This window comes from Sceloporus occidentalis, unplaced genomic scaffold, assembly GCF_023333645.1.
Source record: "Sceloporus occidentalis isolate IW3139 unplaced genomic scaffold, rSceOcc1.0.p SCAF_13, whole genome shotgun sequence".
Lineage (NCBI taxonomy): Eukaryota > Metazoa > Chordata > Lepidosauria > Squamata > Phrynosomatidae > Sceloporus > Sceloporus occidentalis.
The window spans coordinates 13,524,652-13,543,514 of record NW_028316993.1 but is presented as its reverse complement, the minus strand read 5'-3'; the positions used below and the strand labels follow the sequence as shown (position 1 = coordinate 13,543,514).

At 42.9% G+C, this 18,863-nt stretch overlaps 1 protein-coding gene across 6 annotated transcripts in view; it reads left to right on the top strand.

Annotated features, from left to right (window-relative positions):
- Nucleotides 1-18,863, top strand: part of KIAA0319L (KIAA0319 like) — a 51,773-nt gene that overhangs the window by 11,999 nt on the left and 20,911 nt on the right. For 5 of the 6 annotated variants that reach the window (XM_089479556.1, XM_089479554.1, XM_089479552.1 and 2 more), the window contains 2 exons: nucleotides 10,483-11,177; nucleotides 17,624-17,897. In XM_089479556.1, the coding sequence (XP_089335682.1) occupies nucleotides 10,483-11,177; nucleotides 17,624-17,897 (969 nt within the window). The remainder of the gene's footprint in view (nucleotides 1-10,482; nucleotides 11,178-17,623; nucleotides 17,898-18,863) is intronic. The other variant, XM_089479555.1, reaches the window with a different exon arrangement.

Here is an 18,863-nt window from a genome sequence, read left to right as displayed (position 1 = left end):
CTATTTCTCTCTTCCATGGTGGGAAACTGTTCCCCCATCCTTTGTTTGTTTCCCTTTCTCTCTCCCCTTAGTGTTAATATTCCTTCCAAGCTGAGAGGTGGGAGGAGGTTAGTGAATTAGTTGCTAAGACAACAACATCCACAAATCTTGAACTCCCCAGTTCAAGTCCCCTTAGAGCAAAGCTAGCTAGGATGCGAAATGCCTTTTTGCATATTTCTTTGTTAAAGGTTTCTATACCACCCAATGTCTGATGTTCATTGCTTTTTTTAAAAGCACTGAAATGGCAAAAGCAGGATGTGGGAAGGGAGCCAGATCTGGATCAGAGCCTTGGCTTTTGCAGAGGGGGAGCTGAACCCTTTTTTCTTCTCCTGTTGCTCACCCTAATAACAACCCCGCAAACACACACACACACTCTTCTGTATTCATCCTGAGACGGAAACTTCTCTTCTGGATCAAACGCTTTAGGAAAGTGTTTTTAATTGGGGCCAGCGATAGTAGGGAAAAGATCACCTCTTAAGCACTCCACATGGCACAGCCTTGATCCTGATTCTCTTCCCGACCCTTCAGTTTTTGGGCTGTGGCTTCCTCTGCATTGCAGAGATAATCTGGTTTGACACCATTTTAACTGCCATGGCTCAATGCTGTGGAATTTTGGGAATTGTAGTTGGTTGTGGCACCAGAGCAAAGCTCTTCCCTAGTGTTGAGCCATGCCACAACCAACTACAGTTCCCAGAATTCTGTAATATTGAGCCATGGCAGTTAAAGTGGTGTCCAACCATGTTATTTCTGCAGTGCGGAGGTAGCTTTCATGTGTTTTCAAGTAATTTCTGACTTAGGGTGATCCTAAGTTGAACCTGCCACAGGATTTTGTTGGCAAAATGTTCTCACGAGGGGGTTTGCCTTTTCCTCTCTAAGCTGAAAAGAGTTAGGTGGGTTTCCATGGCCAAGCGGGCACTCGAACCCAGGTCTCCAAGATCATAGTCCAGTTCTCAAACCACTGCACCATGCTGGCTCTTATCAATTCATCTTAAAATTGTGAACGTGAAAGGCACTCATGCACTTCAGCATCATCTGCTTTGGTCCTTGGATGCTTCTGAGAACTTTCAAGACCTCCTTCACTTATAATATATAGAAAATGTAATGAGATCCCATGGACCCAAAGCATCTTTGTTTGTGATGGTTGTATCTCATTTCTTCTGTGAACTTCTATAGCTGAGGAGTGAGAGGGATACTTCAAACAAGTATGAGTAAGGTCACTCATCGAGGCCCAATTTTCTGCTCCTTATTTAGGGAACTCTATTCCCTTGGAGGTTTGCCAAAGCAAGCATCTTTAAGAAGCAGATTTCAGTTTCTGCTTGAGCTTAGGACTTTGGACTGGGAGCAGTCCTATAGAGAACTTACTTTAATTCACTGTATGTGATAAGGAGAGAGACAAATGCAAATAAACAAAGATGCATACAGCTTCAAAGCATAATGGAAGGCAGCTGGCAAGAAAACCCTATTAGAAACATTTGGCGTTTTCCAAACGTTTTTAAGATTCTCAGGTTCTTCCCCCCCAATTGCTGCCTTGCCATTCCTTCTCAAAGCTGGCACGCATATTGTGTCATCTGTTTTAATTATGTTGTAATGAATTTTTATGGTGTCTGACAGTTTAATCAACACAGTAGACCAATACTGCACTCTGAAGTACTCTCCGCTCTGGTTTCCTTCAAATTAAATTTGCCCTAAAATGAAGAGGAGGAGGAGGAGAAGAAAAAGGACCTAAGACTACATGTACTGGGCAAGTCTGAGAGATCTCCAGGGATCTGTTGCCATAAATTTTGAATGTTGGCTGTTGGCCCTTTTCATCAAGGAGTCTGTTTCTTAGGTGAACTTGGCTCTTAAACCCTCAGACTCAGCAACAGCAGTCATAGCAGATTTTTTATCCCCCCCCTTTCAACACTGCCAGTACTTTTAATTTGCTATGTAAAATGAATGGCGGACGCTTTGACAGACATCATGCTCTCACTGTTATGACACCTGTCCTTTTTCAGCCCAATATGTGGTACAGCTGTGTGTTAAACAGGGACAAAATGTTGGGAGTGCAAAATTTTGCAGCAACGAGAAGTAATGAGGGATGTAAATCAGTCCATGCCCATTGCTTAAAATGTAATGCCATTCTCAGGATTCTATTAAGGGGTGGATGGGAATGGGGGCTATTTTCATAAACAGTCTAGAATGCAGATTACAGCATTATCATGACTAGAAAAATTGTGAATTACATAGAACTCCTTAGCAGCAAGATTTCTTTTTAGTACGATATTTATTTTTATATCCTGTTTTTTCTTCCAGCACAGGATCTAAAGTGTGGTGGTGGTTTTGTGCAACTTCAAGCGTTGCCAACTTAGGATGACTTTCAGGTGAACCTATTCTAAGGTTTTCATAGCAAGATTGGTTCAGAAGGGGTTTGCGTTTGCCTTCCTCTGAGGTTGTGAGAGTGTTACTTGCCCATTGGGTTTCCACGGCCGAGCAGGGATTTGAACCCTGGTTTCCAGAGTTGTACTCCAGTGCTCAAACTGCTACACTACTACAACCTTTTAAAAGCACAGTACGGCTAAAAAGTTCTCAGTGCAAAAGTTAAGACATGGTTAAACCAAAATTTTATCTATTTAAAATTTAAAAACACATATAAAACATAATAAAATAGAAACACATACTGCAGTTAAAAATGAATATTTTTGTACCACATCAGTATTCCATATACACACAATGGCCTGTTACAGACTGCCAAAATAAAGCTGCTTCGGGTCTCTTTGGAGGTATGCTGTTTAAATGATGCATGCATCCGAAGAATCCGGAAGCTGCACCAAAGCTGCACTCCAGTGCTTAGGAATGGATTGTGGCTTTGGCGCGACCTCCGGACTCTTAGGACCCATGCATCATTTAAATAGCATACCTCCAAAGAGACCTGAAGCAGCTTTATTTTGGCAGTCTGTAACAGGCCATTGTCTCAATCCTTACCTTCATCCTAAAATATAGGATCATTATTGTTACATCAGTTACGAGGATGATAGTTGAAGCTGAGAGATGAGTTTCCTAAATCTCCCTGGGCTTTATACTGGAACCAAGGATATACTATTTCATGCTGTTATATCAACTCTGCCTGTGCTTGTTTGGATCAGTAAAAAAGACAGTATACCATACATGAATATAAGTTCTGGAAGGTGTACCTTTTACAGTATTTTGTTTACATTTACATGGCTCCAAATCAATTCTGACCGATGCCAATCCTATCCTAGGGGTTTTTGAAGGGCAAAAATAATTCAGAGTATGTTTGCCTTCCTCTAAGGCTGGGAGACTGGGGCTAACTGGGAGATCAGGATTCCAACTACCACTCAGGCATGGAAAGCCTCCACTATGGCCACCAAAGGCTTTCCACGGCTGAGTGGTAATTTGAGTCCTGATCTCCCCAAGTCCTAGTCCTACACTCAAACCATGACACCACACCGGCTCTTCTTTTTCATTTAATTGCCTATTCTGCTTTGCATTTTAAAACGACCAAGAACAGCTCCATTAGGCATCAGTGAAATAACTAGTAAAATGTTGAGCCTGACAGGGGAAAAAATCTGTATTGCCCATCCACACGGCAAAGGCTGAAAGGGCTGCCTGTCGTTGGAAAATTGGGACTGGGCGGGTGGAGATGGGGAAGGGATTAATTTATGATCAAGAATTAGCATTTCCATTTTTAGCACTGCAAAATTGCAGAAGCTAGGCTCTCTGCAGAGGTCCTTTATCATTTTTCTCTTTCTCTGGAAACGAAGCAGGCGTACAATGGGAACCGAAGAAAACTGAGTTGGAACATTTCCTTTGCTCTTTTCAGGAGCCATATGAAAGACTCAGCAAGGCTGCTCAGGGAAGGAGGAGAGAAATGGTTGAAAATGTTTCCTTAACATCTAAATCTGTATTTGTCCATTTGTGCTTTAGAGTCAAGAGGATTTTTCTTAAATAAAAAGGAAGGGGAATATTAAGCCATACAGTTTGTCCTTTCCTGTGGAGGAGTGCCACTGAAGAATAATAGGGGCAAAGGGGCATGTAATTGTACCATAAATCATCCACTTCTCTTGCCCAGTGCTTTGGTAACCTTTGTCCCTTCACATTATACTGGGAAGCATTTTGGAATCAGGGGGCCTCCACATAGTAAGTCCCACAACTCCATCCTGTGCAATCCTGGCATTTTGAGTTTGATGGGGTACATAGAATCCCCTGAACTACAGCATTAGAGCTCTGTGGAAGAGTATTCAAAATACAATTGGCCTTCCCTATTAGCGGATTTTACATCCATGGATTCAGACATCCACAGCTTGAAATTTGACATGTGACTTGAAGACACATGCACACACCCGCATCAAGGATTTCTGTACCGAGAATGGTATACACTGTATTTGTCTTAAATCCTAATGGAAATTATTAGTGTAAAAAAGGTATATATCAGGAACATCAAAGGAAGAGAGTGAAAGGGAAGGTGGAATATTTACAAAATGACAAGGGAACTTGGAAAGTGTCCCATCCTCCTGACCCAGGTATTGTAATAGGAAACTCAGATTTAAAGAGAGCTGTATGTTTTATGAAGAGCAAACATGAATAGCATAAAAAGACTAGCAAGGAAAGTTGCTTTCTAGAAACAAACTGAGGTTCGTATCTATCCTTTCTTCATCTTTGTGGTTGGTTTACTAGATTCTTGTCATCTCTCCAGGAGAGCCAAAGAGGTATAGTGGTTTGTGCGCTGGACTACAGTTCTGGAGATCAGGGTTGGCAGGGAAATGCATTGGGTGACACACACTCTCAGCACAAGAAAACCCTGTGATGGGTCATCATCAGTCAGAAACGACTTGAATGCACACAACAAAATCTCTCTTTATGGTTCCAAAAGATGAATTTATTAGGTTTGGTGTAATAACCTTTCCCTTAAAAACTGGTGAGTGTACTCTAAGGGTTTCCTGAACTCAGTGTGGCTCAAGCCCCTCTGACCTGGTTTGTAGTTTAATCTCCTGGAGGCCAACTATTCCAGTCTAGAGGCCAGATATCTATTTTGGAGTGCCCTTAATCCTTAGAACACTAAATGTAAAGATCTGATCAAACAACCTCCACCCTAGCGCCCTCCACATTACCTGGATTACACTCCCCATCATCCCTTCCCAATGTAAGCAGTGCATAGACTGTCTGGGGATGATGGGAACTAATCCAGTGGATCCGAAGGGCTGATTGCCATGCAAGTAGGCAACAGTTGTATTAAAATGAAATCTTCACAACTGCTAATGCTGCCGTTGTAAGGCACCATCTAGACTCCAGAGTGATTTTTTAACATTATTTTGTACTTTGTATATGGAATAAATGCTTATGCATCCGTCACAGAACAGAGAAGACAATAAACCTCACTGATAGGAAATATTCTGCAGTACCTCCTTCTGTCGCAGTTTACATGATCTTTCTCTTCATCCTTTGCCTGCTCTTCTGTTCGCATAAGAATTTGATGGGGGGAAACATCTGCCTGAGGTCCGTTTTTTAAAAAGGAAAATGAGGGTAGAGTGAGAATCCTGAAATGAGACTCTGGAGGGTAAACAGCAACCTGTGGTTCATGTCTCTTGTTGCCAGGCTAAAGCTTGAGGTCTCTGTGTCCAGCAGCAGCAAATGGCCAGATTCATCAGGAATGCTGACAAGCAAGTTAGATTCCCCATTTTGCAGAAAAGCAGAAGGAGCCAAATCTTTTTAACTAAAGCTTTTTTTGGCTCTTAGAACCGATAGACCTTTTCTTCCTCATGTCTTGTGCTCTTCTAAATTTAAGCTAATCACTAAATGAAGTACATCCTTTCATCTCCTTTGAATCTGCTGCTGCCAAGCAATTTCCATGTACAATTCCCCAAAGTCTGGCGGTGGTGTTTTGAGAAGGAGAAATTATTCTATTTCCACACTCCACATGGTTAAATATTTTATAAGATCTTATCATATACCGTTGGCGTGTGTGTCTGTTTGCGTGCGCTAGAAGGTCTCATCGGGGTTTGGATACAGACAGCCATAGTGAAGAGAAAGAACAGAATTAATATACAGAACAGTTTCTATGTCATTCATCTTCAGAAACTGTACTAGTTCTTACTTAGCAAAGTCTCTTCTTCTGTGAGTACAAATGCCTGTCTAAAGAAATGGCATATAAATGTGTGTAAGGCTTCTCTCTCTCTTTTTAATCCCAATGTTTGCACATTACATGTGCATGGGAGCTTTTCAGCCTACCTCTTTCGGTGGTGTTCTCCATCTGTTCCCTTGGAAAGTGCCTTTAAATCGGGTGGATGATGACACAGAGTATGGGAGCCATTTCTCACACTATGGCCACGTGGTTGGCTGCACCAACATGTTTCAGCACATTCAAAGTGATGGAGCTTCACTTGTGGTCTCCATTTTGGCCACATGTTTGCTGAGTTTTAGAACTTTGTATGGGTTTTGAGGAGGCCAAAATAAAGCTGCTTCGGGTCACTTTGGAGGTATGCTGTTTCAATGATTCATGCATCCTAAGAGTGCGGAAGCTGCGCTAAAGTTGTGCTCCAGTCCTTAGGACTGGATTGTGGCTTTGGCATGGCTTCCGAAGTGGCCCAAAGCTGCTTTATTTTGGCCTGTCTGTATAGGGCCAAAGATGACTAAACTGAGGCTGTCATACTTTGGTCACATCATGAGAAGAGACAACTGAACAGAAAAGACAATAATGTTAGGAAAGGTGGAGGGACTTGGGAAGACAGGAAGACCACATGCTAGATGGATGGACTCAACTAAGGAGGTCATGGGTATGAATCTGCAAGAACTTAGAAAAATAGTGGAGGACAGGGAGTCTTGGAGATGTCTCATCCACAGCATCGCCATGAGACAGGATTGACTTGAAGATAGTTAACAACAAAGATGGTCAGGGAATGCGAACTGCTGTGGTTTGGGCACATTTTGTGTAGTTTTGGGGCATCAGATTTTATCAATCTTTTTTTTAAAGACTGGGGGCTTGGTGGAGATTTCTGGGAGGCTTGGGGGATGGTTGCGCTTTGTCTCACTCTGCTTTAAAGTTTAGGGTGTATCTCTGGAGTGGTACTCCATAGGATGAGAAATTGGTAAGGAAGGGGTGGGCAATTGGATAGACACACACTTAGATTTAGTTATCATTTTGAATTCAAATCACACAGAAGGACAAACAAATCAACCATGATACATTCATGAGTGAGTTTTCGTCTTGGATGATGAGTCTAGGAAGGTTCCAGTTGCACAGGCCTTCATCTTAACTCCAAGTTTTGAGGGATATAATTTAGGAGAATACAAGCATCTACTCAGATCCAATATTTTCTTTCTAATACAAAATTAATGTGCCACAGTACATCTAGTCAAATAGGAGCTACCACTGGACATGAGTACATTGTGCCACAGTGAAGTGTTGTGTCCATTTTGGTGCCAGCATTTCACTTGGCCAAATTATTTTTTCTGGTGCCAATGTTTCAACTGGCCAAATTCCTTCTAAATGCATTTAGGGGCTTATGGAAATGCTTGTATGTGTGTGTGTACTCTGTCCCTCTCTCTGTCATGTACATGCCCACTCATCCACTTTGTCCTCTGAGTTTTGGTCATTTCAGTTTTAAGAAATGCCAGCTTTTTCAACAGTAATTTCAGAAAGACTGACATTTAGAAAATGTTTTGGAACATACTGACTGTGTGCGTGTTTGTTTTGGGCGAAAAATTGGAATAGCATTTCAGCCAACAATCTCTTCCTGTGTTAAAGAAGAAAATCACACCTTATGGAGTTTCTTAATTGCTCTTGGATGCTGCTATGCCGTTCTAGGTTCTTTTGAGGCTGAGCAGATGGCGGGGTTACGCACGCGTCCTTACCAGCGGTGTTAGACGTTAACTTGGTAATGTTTCCATTCAAAACTGCCTCTGTCTGTAAGAGCTGGCTGTTTAAAAATGTGCTTTGGGCTGAAATGGGATAGACAGGCTTGCAGGACAGGTGCCTTGTGGTATGAGCCATTCCCCACCGCATAACCTGCAGACATGAAGGTTTAGTCCAAAGGGACTGGGAAAACTTTTAATTGTTTAAGTCTTGCATTGTAGTGTGAGTTTTTGTTCAACCTTGGAATTGTGCATACACACACAAACTTGGTAGGTTCCCTAGCCACATTCATTTGCTCTTCAAGAGAAGCTTGTGAGTAGGCATTGTATATAATAAACACAGACTACAGGACTCTTTGTATGAGGGGAGTAGACCTTTGAATCAATATTAGGCAAAGAAGCAGCTGAAGAGATCCCTTTCTGTCCCAAACTGAGTAATGGTCTCTCCTGGAAGCTTTCATAGAGTGATCAGGCATGACCATATGAACTCCCCGATCCACTGCTATGTAACATATTTCTTTGGTGTTCTGGTCAGTTAACTTCCTACTTCACCTTCTCGACTGGAGTTTCATGGTGGCCCCACAGGTCTAAATCTCCTCCTGATTTTGATTCTGCTCCAGATTCGCGATCTACTATGTTGTGGACAGTTGCAAACTCAGTCCCAGTAGATTTGAGACTGGCAGCCTTCCCATGCAGTAAGGTTACAGTATTAAGGAGAACAGTGCCTTTGGAAATTGCCTGTCTTGAAATTACCTAAAAAGTTGTCCTGTAGCAAGAATGGCATCATGTTTAATCCACACACATGAACCATTTTATCAGGAGAGGCTGGTTTAGCCCCTTCTTCTGCTCCAGGAAGATCCCTGTCCCAGGTTGTTTATGGATCTACCTCCATAAGCCCACTTGTTCAGACCCAGAAGTTACCTGTCAATTGAACATTTTGGTTCAAGTTCCCATTCTAGCATAATAAAACGCCAAAGCATAAAAGTACTCTTTTAAATAATATGTCAAGTGTTTTTGTTTCATTGTTTGCTCTGCCGAAAGGGGTCTGGTTTGCCAACTTTTTGCAGAGCTTGAGCTAGTACATCGGCTCAACTTTTGGAAGGAACCTTTGCTGACACCCTAGCAGCTTCCTTCTGTGTAAATTTTCTCTTAATATTGGTGGAGGAAAGTTTTGGGGAAGTAATTCCAATGAAACTGGCTAGAGAAAGAAGATCTTCAGATTGTATATGGACAAAGTGTGTCCGTCCAGATGGTGTTGGCGTGTAACTCCCATGGGTCCTAGTTGGGATAGCTTATGGCGAAGGATGCTGGGAGCTGCAGGGCAACATAGCTGGAGGGACAGAATGGACTCGCCCTGTGACAGGATAACATAACAGGATGAGCTCCAACAGCATCAATAGCAAATGTCTTCTTGAAGATAGGCCCCAATGATTTGTCCTCCTGAGATGCTTTTGGTGAGCAAAATTATTATTTTAATCAGTGCTGTCAGGAGGGGAAAGTTCCTCCTGGGGCAAAAATGCAAATTTGTTTATTAACTTGTATTTTTTTTTATTGTGCTGTGTTCAGAGTTGTGTGTGCACTGTTAATTGCATATTAGGGCAGAGAGAATTCCCAAGGCTAAAGCAATGCAATAAGAGAGGACGCTGTAAACATCTGTGCTGTACTCCGCAGTCCTTCCAACCCGGGGTGCAATGATCCTCCCAACCTTTGGCTTAACAATTTGCAAAAGAGCTGTGAAGGTATGAAGATGAGGCCCTTCTGAATAGATTGGATTATTAAACCAGCACTCTTTAGAACAAAGTGCCTGAGCCAACTTCCAATTTTTTTCTGGCTTTGGTGACAAGAACAAATGTGAGTTGCAACACTGAAAAATACCACCGTTGATTCATCTTTGTAGTAAATGTAGACCCTTAAGATTCTGGTTCAGGGGAAGAAAGCAGCATGGTGGCCAATAAAGATGTCTATGTGTGTGCTTGTGCTACATCTTCATCAGGAAATGGCATGGCATTTTTGTCGATCTATTATTGTAGAAAAATTGCAATTAATCTCTTTTACTTGCCTTATCAGGCAGTGCCTGCCTCCTCATCTGTGAAGAGCATTGGCATGATTTTTCACACAAAGAAAGGAAGCGGAGACTTGATTTATGATATGTCACCATTGTTGCAAACTTCATTTGGGACTTAAAACAGGTCTCCGCTGCTCTGAACTACAGTTACAATTAGAGTAGTGCCTGGGAGAGTACCTCCATGCCACTCTTCCACCAGTGTAGTTGTGAGTGCAAGATGGGTTATGGTGGAACCGAGAAAGCATTGCTGTTTCAATAGAAGAAATGGACAGGAATCCCTGGAATGGCTTGCTTAGGCACTGCTTCTTGGGTGGAATCTAACCATTCTTTGCCAGGGCCAGCCTTACTGTTAGGCAAGGTTTGTTGGCAGACTTTTGGAATACCATTAAAGGAGAGAAACTTGCAAACTGATTTACAAGTCTGTTTATGCTACATATGGGAAAATTCAGACACATCAGAATGTCTTGGGTAACCCCTGTTCTGTTTGATGCTTCTCAAAAACATCTGTTGTTTAACTTCTCTTTGCTCAGATGCAAGCTGGAGCAGAAGCACATGCCAGCCAACGCGGCTTCTGCACGGGACCCATTTGAGGTCATTCGGTGGGGTTCACCTGCAGCTGCTAGAAGGATTTCACTCTGTCCAGTCTTGTGAAGCCGCTTGCTGTCAAAGCTCCTCCTGTAATGCCTTTTGGCTCTTGGGGAAGATGTGTATCCAGGTGAACTGCACCAAGCCTCATCATTGTCAAGCTACCTGGACTGACAGCACTGACTCCATCTTGGTGTTTGTAACAAAGTCTGAGCACACAATAGATCCCCAGCTTGCGCAGGAGAGGAGAGCTCACCTTCCGACGTGGTTGGACTGGACAGGGAGGCCTCAGAGTAAAGCAAGGCTACGAAGGTCCCTCAAAGAGTTACCTTTTCAGAGACCGCAACTGGCAAGTGCTGGGGGAAGCTCTTTAAAGAGAGAGACAGACCCCAGCGGTGGGAGTCCTGCAATCCACCCAGTTCCACCTCAGCCCTTGGATAGTAAATCTACCCCTCAGGATGTTGCAGAGCCTAAGTCTTCAGATCAAGAAGCAAATCATCTCCCAGACCACATTAATCCAGAGAAAAACCCGTGGACAAACAGTGAAGATCCAAGAAAGACAAAACCTCCAAGCCCGCTTTCTCCCATCAGCAATAATGTAAGCAGATCAAGTGACCTCACTGGGAGTGGCTCTGTGGGGGTAAGTGAATGACTGAGTATGTGATGTTCATGTCAACGTTAATGTGTGTTGTGTTGGGCAAAACGATTTATGACCCATCCTGTTGCAATTGGTTGCCTGTCCCGTTTGCTTGATTTCTTCCTTCATACTTCATAGATGCTTAGGTGGTAACGGAAACAGGGTGTTCTGAATGAAGTGTGCTTTGTTTCGTTTTTAATTACCCTGCAGACAACTTGATGGTAGAATCCCTATTCCTGGGAACTCCCACTGTTTGGAAACCCCTTGCTTAACTGTGTCTGGTTTGAGTACACTGTGGCTCTTGAAAGATATTATTCCCGTGCATCGGATTCTGTACACAGATTTCACAGTTTCAGGTCGTGCTGCCACTGTGAAATGGGAACTGCCAGCTTGTGGAGCAGGATGTGGCCCAGAGCCAAAGGAGACGGCTAGGAACTTGGAAGTGGCCTAGTTTATGTGTGAAACAACAGCGTGGCTTAACTTTGCTCTGGCTGACTCAGCTGTCCCTCAGCCCTTGACTTCTTAGTAGTCACTTAGGAACTGCTGCTTGGCTTCTCTGCTTCAGCAATGGATCAGTAATGATGCTTCCCCCAAACCATGGCCATCTGGTATCTCACAGGAGACAGTCCTTCTGCAATCCTCCGGTGTGGCAGAGGCTGCGCTACAGCCTGTCTGCTAAGACTGATGCCTTCCTCCCCTTGGTAGTCGGCAGTCATCTTTCCCTAATCTCCCTGCCAATTCTGACTGTTTGGAAGTGCTGTGTCCTGAGCCATCAGGAGTTTTCCTAATGTTCCAGCTGAGTGGAGAATGTTAAATTAAGGTTCTTCAAGAAACTCTCTTGATTGTGATGTTTGGCTGCCATTCTAGGCCACTCTCCAAGAGTTGCCCATAAAGGCCCGCTTGTGACTTCTCTTTTGGTGAACTTTCATAACACTTGGCTTTCGAAATGACGGAAATTTCCCAGAGGCAAAATTTCTTCGTAAGGAAAGAGGGCATAATTTGCATAGCAGCCGCCTCTTTCCACTTGCGAGACCCAGCTGCGATTAGGTACTTTTAAAAGTTTGTTCCAAGCTGGCTGTTTTGCTTCTCATCACAACTTCAAGGTAAGCCTTTTAGTGCAAACAGCGTTGCTGTGTCTCCTTACTAATTAGGAGAAGTCTGCTTGTCTAAGGACCCAGTTTATTTGGAATTTGAGATCTGTAATGCTATTTTGACTTTAAGAGGACTAAGGTGTAAAATATATCCCTTGAGAGCCAGAGTGGTGTACACGGTTTGAATGTTGGCATATGACTCTGTAGACATGGGTCTTATTCCCTCAGCTTGGCCCTGAAACCCACTGGGTGACCTTTCATCCTCAGAGGAAGGCAATGGCAAACCTTGAGTCATTCCAAGGAAACTCTAGGATAGAGTCACCATTGGTCAGAGTCAGCTTGAAGACACATGAATGAATGATTTATTGGATTGGTCTACAGACCATTTCAAAATGTTTTAAATGTACGATAAAAACAATAAAAATGACAGCTTATATTAAAATAATAAAATTTTGCAAATTAAGCACGCTCCCTTCTTTGCACCACATTTCCCCTTAAATTGTCAGCCTTTGATGCAAAGAGGGCCACCTTATGAGACACAGAATGATGAGCGTCACTCAGAAAGAAAGTTTTTTCAACACAGGCCATTTGTTCATGTTGGACAGAAAGGGGCCCAGATAATGTTCCCTACAGCTTGAATGAAGTTGGCACTCAAGTAGATAATGTGCTAGAACCTCTATTACTTGGACACCACATATGCATAAGGCACATAACAAACAACAACATCTCCCATAGTCCTTCCGCCTTGACAAAGCTGGCAATGGCTGATGGGGAACTGTAGGAGCACAGTTGTTTGCTCCTGCTCTAGGGACAAATACAGGCCATTCACTCCAACCACGGGCTTTTCATTGGCAGATTTGAGCATCCATGGATGGCAAGCCTCATTGGCCTAATGGTGGTGCCATTTTGAGGTCATGACAGAATCATAGAGATCCCAAGGGACATGCAGTCGAACCCCCCTACCATGCAGGAACTCACAGTCAAAACACTCCCGACAGATGGTCATCTAGTCTATGTTTAAAGACCTCCAAAGAAGGAGACTCTGCCACCTTCTGAGGGAGTGCATTCCACTGTCAAAAAGCAATTGTCAGGAATTACAGGAATTTCTTTTCTTGTAGTTTGCATCTATTGTTCTGGGTCCTAGTCTCTGGAGCCGCTAGCTCCATCCTCAACATGACACACTTCCAAATATTTAAACAGAGGTATAATGTCACCTCTTAGTCTTCTTTTCTCCAGACTAAACATACCCAGCTCCCTAAGTTGCTTCTCAGAGGGCATGGTTTCCAGACCCTTCACCATTTTAGTTGGCTTGAGGTCCCTTGGTTTTTTGCATCCATGGCGGCAGGGGGAGGTCCAGAACAGAGGCACCACAGATACTAAGGTCCAACTCTAATGTTTGGAATGAAAAGAAGGGTGAAACAGTCCATTAGATTTTGCTATCCCACGGTTGTTGTCCAAGCAAGCTGGAAAAACGTGTCCATGTTTTATCTTCACGCTCTGCCAGCATTAAACTCTTGCCACCTGTTAGAGCAGGAGAGGAGGGAGCGCCTTGCTGAGTGGAAGTGATGCAAGCATCAGGCTGGGGGAGTTATTAATCATTTTTGGTGCTAATGTCAGAGGCACTTGTGTTTGGGTGCCTGTGACATTCACGTAACCGCTACCCAAGCTGTTGCAGCTGACACCCGAACCGAGGGTGAGCGGGGGAAGGAAGCACATTTTGCCAATAATGAAACATTTCGTTTCAAGAGCTTGGAAAAACACAGTTTCCACACAACAGGAACACTTCCTTGCAGGAAGGTATCTTTACGTTTTAGCGCAGATAAAAAATGGTCTGGCCAAATTGGCGCGTGTTCATTAGAGCATGTAGGATTTTGTTGGTTTCAACTTCTCTTCTTCCGCTCTGTGGATGATTTTGAAATGCCGTACTGCACATTTGGTCAATGGCTCCTGTGGGGCTCCGTGGAGAGAAGCATTCAAGCACAGAGCTGATTAAAGTGACTGCTGCATTACTGCAGTACAGCTGCAGAAGCAACCCTCCAAAGGTTGTGGTTGCTGCGTTGCAAGCGATACAAAGGAGGAAGCAGTAGTTACAGAATCCTTCACATGTCTTCATGGAATCCAGGGAAAGTTAACAGTTTTTTTACTCCTGCTTCAGTTGCGATTCACAAGTGTAATAACTTTGAAAGGGCACAAGATGTGTTCAGGCTTTTGGGAGTTCCAAATCTCTTTATTGGGTAAGGTGTTAAGAAAAGCAGGTGGTGAAACTGAGAGACCTGTTCTTAACTGAGAGACCTGTTCTTAATGATGCATTGCCTGACTTTGATTACACCAATAAACTATTATCCCAGTATATATTTTACAGTTTGTCTTGTGACCAATCCTGGTTTTTCTATGATTTGGAGAACATTGAATCTGACCATTGAATTGTAAGACCGTACGTTGGAGGAAGAGTAATTTCTACCACTTCTATTATTCTCTGAAATGATGTCCACTCCAAGCCATTTGTTGTTGTGTGCCTTCAAGATGTTTCCAACATATGGAGACACTTGGGCGAATTGATTAAGAGGTTTTTTGGGGGTTGAGAGTGTGTGACTTGTCCAAAGTTTTTCAGTGGGTTTCTGTGGTTGAGCGCAGAATTGAACCCTGATTTCCAGGGCCATATCTCAAACCACAACTAGAAGAAGCCAAACTGTCCCACACATAGCTTGGCGTCTGTTGACTTTATTTTACCTAATGGGTTCTATAACCATTAAAGCACTCCTAAATGATTTTCAGCCTTGTCATTATAAAGGCTGCCTAGCAGCTCTCTGCCTATTTTGCTTCATGGCCAAGATGGCTATTCCTGAATATGTTGCCTAGTTGCTCACTGTTTCCTACTGATAAAGGATCTTGAAACCTTCCCCCAAGGTAGAGGCAGTTCTGAGTTTAAAATGGGATTTTATATTTTCAAAATAGGAGGGACAAACTTCTTTTTCTGTTGCCTGTGTGACTAGGAGCTGCTTCAAGTGAAACTTAATACAACAAAGCAGGGGTAGGCAGCTGTAGTGGTTAGAGGGCCAGTTTTTGCTCCCATGGGCCATAGCAAGCAATATTTTCCCATTTTTAGCTCAAAATGAAAATGTCTCTAGTCATTTCTGCCTCCATCATACCTCAGTATGCGGCGCAGACAATATGACTCTACAAACCAGTCTTTCATCATGCCTGATGCTCTTTAATGTTTGCATACACGGCAAATGCATCTATGCATTTGGGCGGCCTTAACAAAGGTATTAACTTATATAGCTTTTGGAATTTGTTTTATGTCCAGTGTGGTGAACCCTGCTCTTTCTCTTGTGACGTAGCTGACTTGCCTTTTATCTTGGTCAGTGTTTTTGACTCAGTTTACGACTCCCCTCATTTAAATCCCCATGACTTTTGCACCGTGATCAGAGTTCAAGATTCTCTTGGGTGTGTTGAAATGTGCCCTCTGCCCCCGACATCATCCCAATTGACACTGAAGGATGTATGTCAGCTGGATACACTGAAAAATCACATTTCATCAGTAAAAAAAAAAAAGAGATTGCACTTTGTGAAATGGAAAAAAATACAGTTTCTTGTAACAGAAACACCCATTATAAATTCTCTGTACTTATTGCACATGTCAGAAGTGTGCATACCTATATTTGAGGGGTAAATATCCTGAAGGCACAAGCTCCCAGGCCTGGTTATTGGAAGGGGACTGCCTAAGGAATATCAGGTGCTGACTGCTCTGTTTCTGAGGAAGGCAATGGCAAACCACCCATGAGGATTCCTTGCCTAAGAAAATGTCCTGCAATTCATGGGATCACTGTGACAGGTGATATGAAGGCAAATGCATTTCTGGGTGCATTCACTTACGCACACCTACATTATGGATGAGTAAACTCCTCTTGATTCAAAACAGGCTTAATAGGAGCTTTCTTGATGAGTGTTTTGATACAGGCTGTCTGTCTCCCAGTCCCCCCCCCCCCCCCCCCAATATCTTGGATTCATAACAGCTGAACATGACAAATGGGGAGGAAAAAACCATATACTCAGCCAGGTAATCAGTACTGTCACTAACATTGGTAATCCAGGTTGAATCAATCTAATAGACCATGCACACAATCGCAGCCCTCACCCGTGACACATTTTGGGTTGTCTCTATCAAGTCAGATTTCTCTTTTGCACTTTCTGATGTTACTTAGATCAAAGATCCCCTTTACTGACTATTTAAATTCCAGTGGGTGGCATATCTAGAGCAGAGCCATCTTCTCAGACCTGCTAAGAGAGGTCCCTGAAATGAAGAGTTCTAACCCAGAGCTTAATGCACTGACATCCTTGCTCCCAGTAACTGCATCAATTTAGGGCCCTCAAGTGGGCCTTTTAAAGTTTTGCCCTTCAGTCTGCTACAAGGATATGGGTTGCGAAAAACCGTAGGCACTACTTTGTGCTGTAGTTTAACTGCCCAAGTGATGCAGCACAGAGGAGATCATTTTAAGAAAGCATGCAGCATATACGCAATAGCCCAGTTAAAGCTGAAATGTCCAGATTTTGCTGCTCCGGGCTTTTCAGTGGAATGGGCAGGGCTTGGAAAAGGAATTTTCTGAAGAAAGAAAGGAAATGGTTTTCATCTGCTCCCTGGGGTTGTTTACCCTGGTCTGAGCAGTTTGTCACGGCACTCCAAACTGGTAGCATTAGAAGGGGCTAAAATGAACCCTTTGCCTAAGTTCTTGGCTGTAACACTAGAAATGTTGTTTGCATGCAGGCTGTGCTGCTTTTGAATAGCAACAGAAATAGAGATTAGTAATGTTCTATAGAAAGGGTGGGCAACTATATACAAAGCAAGGGCCATGTTTCCTTCCTGTGCCCTCTCAATGGGCTGCAGCTATGTGTTTCAGTATACCTAAGACACAATGTCATTCCTGGACACTATTTTGGCTGATTTTCACCTGAATTGGGGGGTTTTGGTCTGCAGATTCAGAACATATATCCATTTTGTTCAGTAGGACTCCTCAAGCTGCGATTTTCAACAGGGTTTAGATTGGCATACCTTGCAAGGCAAGGTATTTATATTAAACAAAGTGCAATCCATAGGATTCCTAGAGCTAAGCTTCATGTATCATTAGAAACCATGTTGGTTTTTAATAATACGTTGGGGAAGACGTGCCACAATCCAGGTACAGTTGTATTATCTGATGATACTCAGTGTCTAGGTTATGCCATGAATTGATTAAATTCCTCCTGAGGCCATTCAACAGGATTGATGAAAAAAAATCTTTGTAGCTGTCTGGTTTAAGAGTTTGTTTCTAAATGCCATGATTTCTTCCTCTTCCCCTCTTTCACTGTTACAAATACTAGGATCCTGAGGAAGAGCCTACACCAGAACCTTCTCTAGCAGCTACATCTCCCAGCCCAGTTGGGAACTCTGATCAAGCAAAGCCACCCAGCAACACTTCCGTCCAGCCTTTCCCCTTGGAGGAGGCCCTTCCAACTTCTAGTAACTTTCAGGCAAAGGATGCTGGGAAGGTACAGCAAGTTACTTCTGTTCCAACAGGCCCCCCCACAAACAGTAACGTTACTGCGGTCCCAGCCAATCCTGCCGTTCTACCCAGCACTGCTGCCCCAACACCAGGTAAGAGCTATATTTGGCAGTAGAGGGTACAGTAAACTCCTTTAAAGACCCTTGACAAGTTTTCACAGCCTTGGCTCTTAAACTGACTGTTCATTTGCCAAGAGGGAGCTTTGAGACCGGTTTTCTTCTGATTTTTAAGATTGCAGATTTTGTCATCTCTGCTTAACCCCTTGATTCTGTTGTACCAGATCATGATAGAGATCATGCTGATCTTTCCTCATCTACTTTTTTGCGAAGAACATCCTTTGATTAAGCAGAGCAGATATCTCGATTGTTTCCTTGTATGCAGTCATTGCTAAACAGTATTTATTAACTTCATTTAGATAAAGCAATTGAAGTAAATAAACAATGGCAAGGAATCATTCAGATTCTTCTAGGACTATCTATAACCCAGCCTTCAGTGTAAGATCTACTTTTATCTATTTATATTTTTACCTTTCATCTGACTGTTTTATATTTTCTCATCCCAGCTTTGTTACTTCTCAGGTAACCTAGTTGGGACTTTCACACCAACATCTCATGCCCAAATGCTCCAAAACAGTCCTTTCAGATTTCTTCCGCAAACTTGGCTACGCTGGCCATGGTTTTCCCTTTGTATCTGATTTCTTTCTTCCCTTGCCACTTGGTGCAGACAATACTGAGCTGCATGATTCAGTATAATGCAGATGTCTATGTTGATTTTTTCCCTTCTGTTTTGTCTCCGAAATGGATTGTGTGTTTTCAAAGCATTTCTTGGTATTGAAGCTGGAATGTCAGATCACTTTTGTTGTATGGCTGACCTGTTTCAAAGAAACTACAATATTTCTTAAGTTGGAACAAGGCTCAAAGATCAAATTCGGTGATAGCATACCATTTTGAAAGGCATAGAAGGTTTTATGGATTCTGCATACCTGCTCAGATCTTTAAAATGTTTCTCTCTTTTCAGCTCATAATACTGTGAATTCTTGGTTTGTTTGCAGAAGTATA